The sequence below is a fragment of the Tachypleus tridentatus genome, chromosome 2, assembly GCF_004210375.1.
Source record: "Tachypleus tridentatus isolate NWPU-2018 chromosome 2, ASM421037v1, whole genome shotgun sequence".
In the NCBI taxonomy this organism is placed as follows: domain Eukaryota; kingdom Metazoa; phylum Arthropoda; class Merostomata; order Xiphosura; family Limulidae; genus Tachypleus; species Tachypleus tridentatus.
The window spans coordinates 32,300,819-32,312,370 of NC_134826.1; the positions used below are offsets into that span (position 1 = coordinate 32,300,819).

Consider the following 11,552-nt stretch of genomic DNA (forward strand, 5'->3'; position numbering starts at 1 on the left):
TCTCAGATAACAAATCTTGTACTTATGTGTGTATAGAAAATTATGACTATAACATATAACTGTTGTTGATAACCTAATGCTCCAATTAAGCATAAACAATGAAATAAAACATATATCGGAACAAAATCATTTTATTTAAAACTTTACACATGTTATCCGTATTCTTCAAGAAATCTCCTTTCCCTTCCTTCCTCAACAATAAGAAGACATCAGTATGATCATGTCTAACTGCTTCGTAAGAAGTTCGCGTGAGCTTTATATGAAATCCATCTTAGTGTCATAGCAACAAACACGAGCAGGTGCATCGGTGAGGATACTCGAAGTCGTTATTAACAATAAGACATGAGACTGACTCTTCGCAGAACGCTAGGAGAAGTCTCTGACGCTGGTCATAAAATAAGTGAAAGAAAACAATGCTAATCCTAAATTATTTTGAAAAAAACAAGCATATTTCAAGAAACTATTATATTTAGATGATAAAATACGTAGTTTATATTGTAACTTCTGTACGGAAGGTTTATTAACTGAAGTTGTTGACGATAAATAAACAGTGATCGCTTGAACACGTAACAAATATGACTTCTCAAACATTCTTATTTATAGTTGTGGGTTTTCTCTGGATACTGGTATTATGGATATCGATGAAAGGTGTTGGTAAGTAACTTATTATAGAAGGTTTTAAAAATAACTTTAGATGTTTGATATAATATATCTATTTTGATTTCTGTGCACTGCAAGTAACATACCTAATAACAAGTCGAAAACATAAAACATAAAAGTATGCTTACTAAGACTATTCGCCAATAGTACCTTAGTAACAACATTACCTAAGCCTTTGTAAAACATATAGAGTTGGAATGAAAACTAGTGATATGAACATAGTTTGTATTAGAGCTAATTCAGTAAATTTATAAACTATGATTCTTAGTGTACCTGAAGTTTTATTAAGTATGTATGATAGCACGTTAAGCTATGACTAAATGTGAGTTTTATGTAAGAATACTGAATTTTGTTATTACAAAATCTTTGAAATAATCACTTGATATATAATTAAAACTCCTCTTACCATTATGTTAATTTCTGTATTTGGAAAACTAAGAAATTTAAATGAGGTTTTGAAAGATATGAAGATAAAATTTCTCGTTTGTAGAAACAAAAATGTTAGTTGGTTGAGTAGAACATGGGGTCAAACTTTCTAATCTTGCCATCAGTAATAGTTTGTTTATTTTTTTAATTTCGCGCAAAACTACACGAGAGGTATTTGCGCTAGCCGTCCCTAATTTAGCAGTACGAGGGCTGTTCAAAAATACGCGAACCGACGTCATAAAACAAAATGTACTTTATTTAGAAGTTAGAGGCCTGGGACCCCTTCAAAGTACTCTCCTCCCCAACGCACACACTTATCCCAACGGTGTTTCCACTTGTTGAAACAGTCCTGGTACGCTTCTTTTGTAATGTCCTCCAGCTCCTTCGTCGCATTTACCTTAATCTCGGGAATCGTCTCAAATCTTCTTCCTTTCAAGGGTCTTTTGAGTTTGGGGAACAAGAAAAAATCGCAAGGAGCAAGGTCAGGTGAGTAGGGGGGTGGGGAAAAACAATGATCGAGTGTTTGGCCAAAAACTCACGAGTTCTGAGGCACAAATTTCGCAGCAACGCGGTGCATCTTCAATTTTTCGGTCAAAATCTCGTAACAAGATCCAACTGATATCCCACACTCTTCAACAAGCTCCCTGACAGTCAGACGTCCATTTGACCGCACCAGGGTGTTGATTTTGTCGACGTGTGGGTCGTCAGTTGACGTGGAAGGACGTCCAGGACGCTCATCATCTTCAATGGACTGTCGACCATCCTTAAAACGTTCATGCCACTTGAAACATGTCGTACGCTTCATAGCAACATCATCGTAAGCCGTGTTAAGCATAGCAAAAGTTTCAGTCGCAGATTTTCCAAGTTTAACACAAAATTTCACAGCAAGTCGTTGCTCCTTCAGGTCATTCATTCTGAAATCCGCCAAACGAAAAAATCGCACTTCACTTAAAACCGCGTAGCTAATACACAAATGAAGATATCTGCAATCGGGAAATGGCGTCGTAATCAGCTGATCTGTGCAAACCTAGCGACACCAAGCGGATTCCCCTGGAACCAACTGGAGCCGCGCAATTCAAACAGTCCGCGTATTTTTGAACAGACCTCGCATAAGACTAGTAGAAAGGCAGCTAGTCATCACCACCCACCGTCAACACTTGGGCTACTCTTTTACCAACGAATAGTGGGACTGACCGTCACTTATAACGCCCCACGGCTGAATGGGCAAGCATGTTTGGTGTGACGGGGATTCGAACCAGCGACTCTCAGAATAAGAGTCAAGTGCCTTAACCATCTGTCCGTGCCAGGGCCTGTCAGAAGAATCCCAGTCCTGATCAAGTGCAACAAGTACATAGTGCTCATGCGCTGTTAAGAAACAAACAACAAGAATACGTGAATTTGATTGTAGCAATCTAGGCATCAGGAAACAGATGCGATATTAACATACACTATCACAAAGTAACTCCACCTCAGTTACACCATTATAAACAATAACGTACTGTGTGAATAACTGAAGTTAACCATAAGAAGTTGAGACATTGATACAGTGAAACTGTCGATATTTCTATTCTAATCTAAATGACATTAAGACCTTAATTGATTCTTATCATACTGTGTGTCTTTCCTTACAGGAAACGTTCTGTTCTGAAACCTGTCGATACAATCATCTTTTGGCAGTTTTATTTATGCTGGAATGACAGTTTGTATGACAGATGAGTGCACGAAGGGGTGGCACTACTGATCGACCAGTATGTGCTTACACTGTCTTTGTCACTCCATATACCTATTAGAGGCTATCGCCACCCATGTTTCCTTGGGTCATATCATCACTGTTTGTTTTCTCTACCTGTATTTTGCAGGGACCCATGATCAAGCAGTTCTTGGTGTTCTCATTGAACAGTTGTTATTTCTCTTTTTTTTATCCTGGGGACTTTAATGAACGTAATCCCCTCTGTGGTGATACTGATATTGATAGGAAGGGTCGTTCCATATAGCGTGTGTTCTCAGAGCACAACCTTTCTCTTCAGTACTGGTATAATACTTATTTTCATGCACCTAATCAGTCTTTACTGCTAATAATATCTATATCTGTTCCTTTAAACTTGCAGGGTGAACAGTGACCCAGAAACAGTGGTCCTTTTCCTATCACTTGGAGCGAGACTGGCAGTGGTCGAAGCCACTCGGATCACTTGTCTTCGTGGTAGTTGGATAGGGCCAACTGACCCTCTTTCATTGCTCTCTTCGTATTTGATTTTGCTGTTGTTTATATGGCATAAATAAGCGACTGCATGGCACAGTGACTGACTATAATGTCGAGGTGAATGCTTAATGTAATCCTATAACCTCGACATGGAATGACACGGAAAGCTCAGAATTGGGCCTGAGATACCTTTTGTATTACTTTTCAGTGGGCCTGTGCTCATGCTTGGCAGATAAGATGGCAAAGCCAAAAGGAATCTTGGCTTAAGTTCACAGCTAGTATCTCTTGTACCAACAGCTCCAAAACCATATATGAAAACGTTTGGAAAGTCATTGGGCAGTATACTTCCCTCCTTTTTTCGCTCTTGCTCTCCGATGGCCATAAACATAAAACATGTTTACTCCATGGGTTCACTCCTGAGGCTGGAAAGTATCACTGGCGATGGTGTGTCATTGGTGATGGTGACAGCAGCCACCTTACTCATGTTTTTAAATTTTTAAGAGCCATTGGCCTTTTCAATTCCATTTAAGTATTTTACCTGCTTTATGAATTTTTAAAATTTTATCTTGATTAATTTTTTACATTTTACAACGATTTTACTTTTACGTTGTTTTACCGTTGTTTGGCACAGATAGTCCAGTTGCTTTGCGCAAGTAAATGACAACTAAGGAATCCTTTAGGGGTAAAATTCTACTATAAACAACACCATTACAGACCTATAATAGTACAAAATTTCTTAGGAGTGAAAAAGTGGATCTTCTTCCTCAATCTGGGCACGACTAGTAACGCCTATTTTCAATTTTGTCATAAACGTTATGGTTGCGAACCATAAACCTTTCGAGAGATAAAATTTTAATTGAAAAGCAAAGTGAAACATTACCTTAAAGTAATGTATATATGTGCATATTCTCTGCGAATATGAAACTATATTTCACAAAAAGTATTTTAAAATCAGGTAATGTCATTTTGTGTATCCATATTGTATTAAACAACACTTTTGGAGTGCCGACAATGAGGTGAGAACAAAATTAATACCACAATCCATATTTTTTTATATCTGAAAACAAAATGCTTTTCATTGCCTTAGACCATGTTAACACCAGCCAAACGAGCCAGCTTGGTACCTTGGCGTGAATAAAAAAGTCTTTTCAGAAAGGTTTGATTAGACAGCAAGAACATATTTGGCATTGTTTTCTAGGTTTACGTCGCTTGATAAGACACGTGACCTGATCTGAGACTATGAAAACCGACATGGAGAAGCTAACTTGTACATGTAATGTAAAACACTGTAGCAATGAAACATGCTTGAAATGTTCTAGATGTGGTTGTTTACGTGTGTAGCCATTAAATTAAACCCTGGGTCCACATCGGACGAGGGAAGATGTAATTCGAAGATATCGCAATTGATTTGACATACCAGTTGAATCGGAGATTCCCAGTTTTTGAAGGTAACAGTACTATTTATTACTTTACAGCACAAAGTGTTACTTTCAATATTTTGTGAACTAACGGCACACTAAAGCCCAAAGCTGCAATGATGGAGTCCAAGGAAAATGCACGAATCATTATTAAATGATTTTTCTAGTTATTCTAAAATTAAAAATCCCATTTTTCAATGAAGCGAAAATATAAGAAGGGTGATGCATTGTTTGTTTTTGAATCTCGCACAAAGCTACTCGAGGGCTATCTGTGCTAGCCGTCCCTAATTTAGCAGTGTAAGACTAGAGGGAAGACAGCTAGTCATCACCACCCACCGCCAACTCTTGGGCTGCTCTTTAACCAACGAATAGTGGGATTGACCGTCACATTATAACGCCCCCACGGCTGGAAGGGCGATCATGTTTAGCGCGACGGGGATGCGAACCCGCGACCCTCAAATTACGAGTCGCACGCCTTAACACGCTTGGCCATGCCGGGCCATAGAAGGGTGATGTAATGCCTACTATAGTATCACCATAACGTAATATAAATAAATTTCTTCCTGTCATAAATTAATTAATATTTAGTTCTGTTCTTATTTTTTCATCTTAGATGTTGTTCCGAGATTCATTGATTAAGATCTGTCGAAATAGCCCTAAATCAGCCGTTTCCAGAATGATCACCCTGTTGACCATCCTAGATTCAGCACCAACATTATTGGGTTGGCTCGTATGGCATGTGTTAAATATTTTAGGATACTAATAATGTTTAACCAGAATATTAGAAAATGAATAAAATTTTATTTTCTAATGTGTCATTTTATGTTGTACTGTTTAACTGACATCATAATCATATGATAATATAGGGTTTCATTAGACGTGGTCATTTGCTCTTTTACAATTACATTTCGATTAGAAATCTACTGTTAAAAACACGTGTTCCATTATATAACTATAAACATGACTTTGGTCTTTAAAGGATCACAGTTACAAGACAAGTTTATAGATACTTTATATATTAATACGATAAGAGTTTCACTCATTACTTTTTCATGCGTTTCCAGTTTGTTAGGAGTTAAGCATGAAACTACAGAAAGGATTATCTGGTTTCGAAAGTCGTAAGTCCACAAACATTTCGCTGTGCCACTGGGGAGAAGCGATGCGTTTCTAGCAGATGTTTAACATACCTTGACTCCTAATGTAGGAATCAGTTCTTCTCGTTTGTGACATTAAAAAGTCCGTTACCTACCAATAATAAGATAAAAATATGGAGTAATGTTTAGCTACACTAGTTGAGGGAACCCATTAAGAAGTGTATGATGGACAGTATTCTCCTTCCTTCTGTTTTTTTAAGTTCTTTATTACCTCCTTAGATGCTAATTTCATATCCTGAGTTTTAAAAAGTAATAATTGACTCATTTAATAATTTAAGTATTTATGTATATACTTACGTACTTGTGCCCTAATTAATGAGGTTTTTGTCCCCCTTTTCTAACAAAAATCATTAAATAAAATAGCTCATGTGCACAGTTTTCTATTATTATTCAAAAAATTACGGTCATCACACCAGCCAAATGTAGGTGTTGGAAGCAAAAATAATATAAAGAAATTGACACATGCCCTATTTTAAAATGATTTTATCTTTCTTTTGTGAGAACAATCCTAAATCAGAATATTCCATGTAAAGCACTGGATTGGTTTTAGTTATCATGTTAGATATTAGGGAAAGTAAGACAGTCAACTCTCGCACATACACGTAATGAATCGTCTTCAGAGTAAGGCGTCCCAATTTTACATTATCTTAATTGCTTGCATTATAATATGTGATTTTGGTCATTTTCTGTGAGCAAAAAACAGTTGTTTTCAATAAACAGATTTAAATAGTACTATTTATTTTATTGTTACTCATATTCGTCTCATATCAGTAAAGTTGTATAAAATATTATGTGAACTTAATCGTCAATAACTTTTTATCATTACAAAAGTTTTATATTAGGAATTTTGTTTAGCTAAAAGTAGTTGTTTATGTTGTTTAAGTTGTATATGGGTTTCATAAAACGCCTTTCAGGCCAACCTTTCAGAACTGTTTATTTACCAATAATATCACTGGTCAGGTTACATCTGGATTTTTTTTAGTGCGTGTTTAACTTAATGCAGAAACAAATAGCTGAATTAGACTTACATTTGTTTAATTTTAACAACTTTTCTTTCTCTAAATCTTGCAACAGAGACAATATAACGTCATATTCTTTAAGTATTCTCTAACGTTACGTCTATTGAAAGTTTCAGCACATAACAAAACTACTTACTAGTTTCAGCACGTAACAAAACTACTTACTTTGGATAAAATATTATGCTCCTCATCTGAACTATCTAACGGTAATTCTTATGTGCGTACTCGTATTTCACGTACCTTTATAAAGATATTTTTCAATAATCTCTATAAATAAACTTCGTAAAAATAAAATAACGTACAATAGTTAGTAACAACCTAAATAAAACATATTTGTTGAAATTGTTAACATGTTTTTTTGTGAACATAATAAGACATAATATCAAAACTTTGTAGTAACATCACACTTCATAAAACGTGTAGATGAAAGGAAAGGGTATTGTTATCAAACATAGCTTCAGAAAATAATGACCAGAGAATCTGATGCTTACCTTGGAAATCTCTTATTCTAACGGTTATCTTCGATGCCTTGTGGTCGAATACGGTTGTTTTTTTTTATTCGAGCCATTATTTCCTTTTGCTTGAAAATGTTCGTCTGACGTGACATACAATGTGGTAATATATTAACAGTCTCCGTTTCCTGGCTTCCATTTCCTGCTAGATTCACGCTGCGAAGAGGTACTTCCGCTCGTCAATTTCAACGTTTCAAATCACTTGAACAGAAAGCAGACAGACTGAACAAAGTAACAAACGTGAAATTTCATTACCTTCAAAAATTTGGTAATGCTTTTATAGTTTTCAAACTTATGTCATCTTGTTACTACATATTTTTGCGTTTCTCAATAACTGCCTTCAGTAATCAGAAACGTATATTTAACAAACTTTAGTCATTTAATAAATATATTTTCACTTACATATACTTTAGTACATTGGAATGTATCTCTTCATACAAGTTAATATGATATATAGCAATTTTTAGCGACTATATGAGAGCAATTATTTTATGATTTACAATCAAGTAATACTTATTTTTGTTTGTTTGCTGTTAAGCACAAAGCTATGCAATATATTATTGGTAGTGTATCTGTCATGGGTATCGAAACCAAGCTTTTATTGATACCAATACTAAATACCAGCACAGAAACAGTAACACATGAGTCTCATACCTAACACATATAAATATAGTAGATAATATTATAAGTTACAAAAATATATTACTTGAAAACAAACATCTTACGACTTTAAAATTTAAAACATTTTGACTTATAGTTTCTGAAATGAAATGTTACGTTAAAAATGCTGATATATATGTGTTGGTAAGGTGTCTGTAAATAATGTTGTCCCACCATATATTAATAATTTTTGCTTTTACTGGGAAATCCTGGCATGGTCAGGTGGTTAGGTTGTTCTACTCGTAATCGGAGAGTCGCGGTTTCGAATCCCTGTCGCACCAAACATGCTCGACCTTTTAGCCGTGGGAGCATTATAATGTGACGGTCAATCCCACTATGCGTGGGTAAAAGAGTAGCCCAGGGGTTGGCGGTAGGTGGTGATGACTAGATGCCTTCCCTGTAGTGTTACAGTGCTAAATTAGGGACGACTAGCGCAGATAGCCGTCAAGTAGCTTTGTGCGAAATTCAAAACAAAGCTTTCACTGAGCAAAATTCAATATACAGTTGTCAAAAAAAGAAAGTAAATAACTTTTAATAATTAAGTAGCTACGGTAGTTCTTGTGATGTGTATAAGGAGTATTATATTGACTAGTTTTTCTTTATTACCAGAATGCTTGAATATTTATTCGATTTTTTTAAAGATCCAAAGATTCGTTGAATAAGTTTGTAATCGGTACGCTAGTGTGAACACATAGGTCATTGAAGTTCATAGTTACACTTTAAATCGTCACAATTTTACGCAACGTCAGTATTATTACCAAATATAACTTTAATAAATTGGTGACGCTTACATGAATGTTTTTCAATGTATTTCAGGGTAATTTAAATCACAAATTATTTTGGCACCAATAGCTATAAAACCTTATAAACTGATTACTGCTGTAACTTGTAAGTCTAAACTGATTTATATATTACATCGATAAGTTTTACTAGTAATATAGAAGACCGCCAACTGCTAATTCTTTAGTTAGATAATACAGAACGAACATGTGCTCTTATATTTGTAAATAACATCACCTAAACCGGCTAACGTTTGATTATTAGATTCCTGTTCTTAAATATTGCGGTAACTTCACGTTTATTATAAACATCAACTTCGAGCTTAGCTGCAGAATAGATAACGTATACACATATTTTAAGAATAACTGTTTTTTTATTTTTAATTCATAATTTTTATTTATCTAAAAATTTGCTTATAAGTGAACATAATATTACAAATAGTTAATTGGTGGTAACAATAGTGTAGTCAGCCAAATAGATTTTGGTTGTTATTATAAGTGTAATCGAAATGACTTCTTCCTATTTTTAGTTGGATCGGAGATAAAAGTATTGGACATTATTGAAGGTCATATCAAAGAAAATAGCAGCTATCCCAGTCCCAGTCCCGATAAAAGACGTTTTGCTTTTGCTACAAATATAAACGAGTCTTTTTCTTTGTTCCAAACTGTCACGGAAACGTACATTAACTCAACGACGCCGATGGAGACATTAGAAGATAAGAAAATGTCTACCGTAGGAGAGTCTTCAGCGATAGATGGCACTGTTTCACTACTTCATGTAACTGTTTCAGATGTGGAGAGGAATACCACCAACCTCCGTGACTACTCTACAATCAGTCTTCCACACTTAACTTCAAGTTCATCAAAACAGAACAGTGCAAGAAATATATCATCTTTAGATTATGGTTATTTCACAGTACAAGAAAACCATATAACTCCACCTTCAGTAGAAATGGAAATTCCTGATAAAAAGAAAACAAAGATAAGATTTTACACATATTTTCTAATAAAAAAACAAATCTGTCAATAATAATAAATTAAGTTACTGACTTAATTTACTTTATTTTTTACTAAGATACTTCTGACCTGTAACTTTATGGCGAAACTATTAGAGTTATCAGTCACTGTCCGTAATTTTGAACAAATTACTTGTTAGCTAACCCATACCATCACCTCCAACGCTAAGTTGTTGATAGTCAAGCCTTATAACACACCAAAAGCATGAAATATTTTGTGGTATCATGGATTCGAACCCAGCTCACCCATCTCCTAAGCCTAGTGCTTTATTACAATACCAATCCAAGCCCCTTTGATTGATAAAATATTAAACCAACAGATTCCCTCTTAAAGTAAGTGAATCAATGAGCTGTTGGGGTAGTTTGGCTCATTCCTCTATTAGAGTTCCTTCAGTACATCAACAATGAATGGATGAACCAAACGTCTTCCCAGGCTCTCTCATCGGTGTTCAAGGTGAATCGTTTTGCTCGCTACCCTCTTCCTCCAAGCAGTTCTGATCAACTGCACCTTGATGTGCCAACTCTGTGGTTGTCAAAGTGCATCCGTATATCACATGCCATTTATAATGCCATATTTTATTACATAAAGTTCATATAGCTGCCATTAATGTCCCCAGACCAACATGCCATGTGGTCTGGCATGTGGAATGATTGTGATTCCCGAAACTCAAAATGTGTACACATCTCATACCAGTTTGCATCAAAAGTATGTATTCATCTGTAAGCAAAACAATTGTTCCATGTCATTTGACCAATCCGTTCATTCTTAACACCACAGTAAGTGGGCTGTTTTGTGCCAATAAGATAGATAAACTAAGTTATTGGTCATCTATCTGTTACAAAAGCCAACTCTTGTGAAAGCAGTTTATGACCCTTTACATGCAGACTTGTCGTTCAGTTATAGTTGCTGACTCAGCTGGAAAATTGCAGTCCACTGATTGCTTCAAGCCTATTATGTAAAGGATTCTCACTTTGGAAGGTTATTGATAACAATTAACCCTTTTCTTGTTTCCACTTCTTCCAATCACAGAATATCTTTAGTTTGTGACACTTATAAGCATTCTGCAATGCTTTATTCTATTTGTCCAACTTCTCCAATCGATTGCTCAAATCATCATGAAACTTCCATATATTTTTTGCTGGAGCTTGACACGTTTCAATACCAATCTTGAGCTATTAATATACAGATATACAGTGTTATTGTTTAAACTAGTGACGGAGAACATGCTCTGTTCAATTTTCTATATAATGAAGTGTGTATATCATATTACGTATTAGGTCTTTTAACACTTATTTTACATAAAAAGTACCTCAGGGCTTTCGTTGGCATTATTCATAACAGTGTATATATATATATATATATATATGCCTTATAATAACATAATTAAAAAAATAATAATTTGAAAAGGAACTGTCAAAATAAGTACAGGAACAAGTTGAATAAAATTCCAAAAGTTGTATTTTCAAGCCGACAACTAGGGACTATAAAAAAGGAAACAAACTGGGGAGGGGATTGGTGTCTGCATTATTTTCTCAAGTTACAAACGTCTATTTAGACAGTACTAAAATTGATTAGTACTTTTCATGACAGCTAGCAGATAGGAAACTCTGGTTTATCCTTAGTTGTTCTAAGCATTGTAGTAGAGTCTATTCATGTTTCCATGAAGAGAAAAAATGATAAAACCACCCTCAATACTCTGAGCAGTAA

General features: G+C 35.1%; 1 protein-coding gene across 1 annotated transcript; it reads left to right on the forward strand.

Annotated features, from left to right (window-relative positions):
* Nucleotides 1-375: 375 nt before the first annotated feature.
* LOC143235381 (uncharacterized) lies at nucleotides 376-11,033 on the forward strand. Its single transcript, XM_076473489.1, has 2 exons — nucleotides 376-654; nucleotides 9,359-11,033. Exons 1-2 carry the CDS (start codon nucleotides 576-578, stop codon nucleotides 9,856-9,858), a joined length of 579 nt encoding a protein of 192 aa, XP_076329604.1. The 5' UTR covers nucleotides 376-575; the 3' UTR covers nucleotides 9,859-11,033.
* Nucleotides 11,034-11,552: the final 519 nt, after the last annotated feature.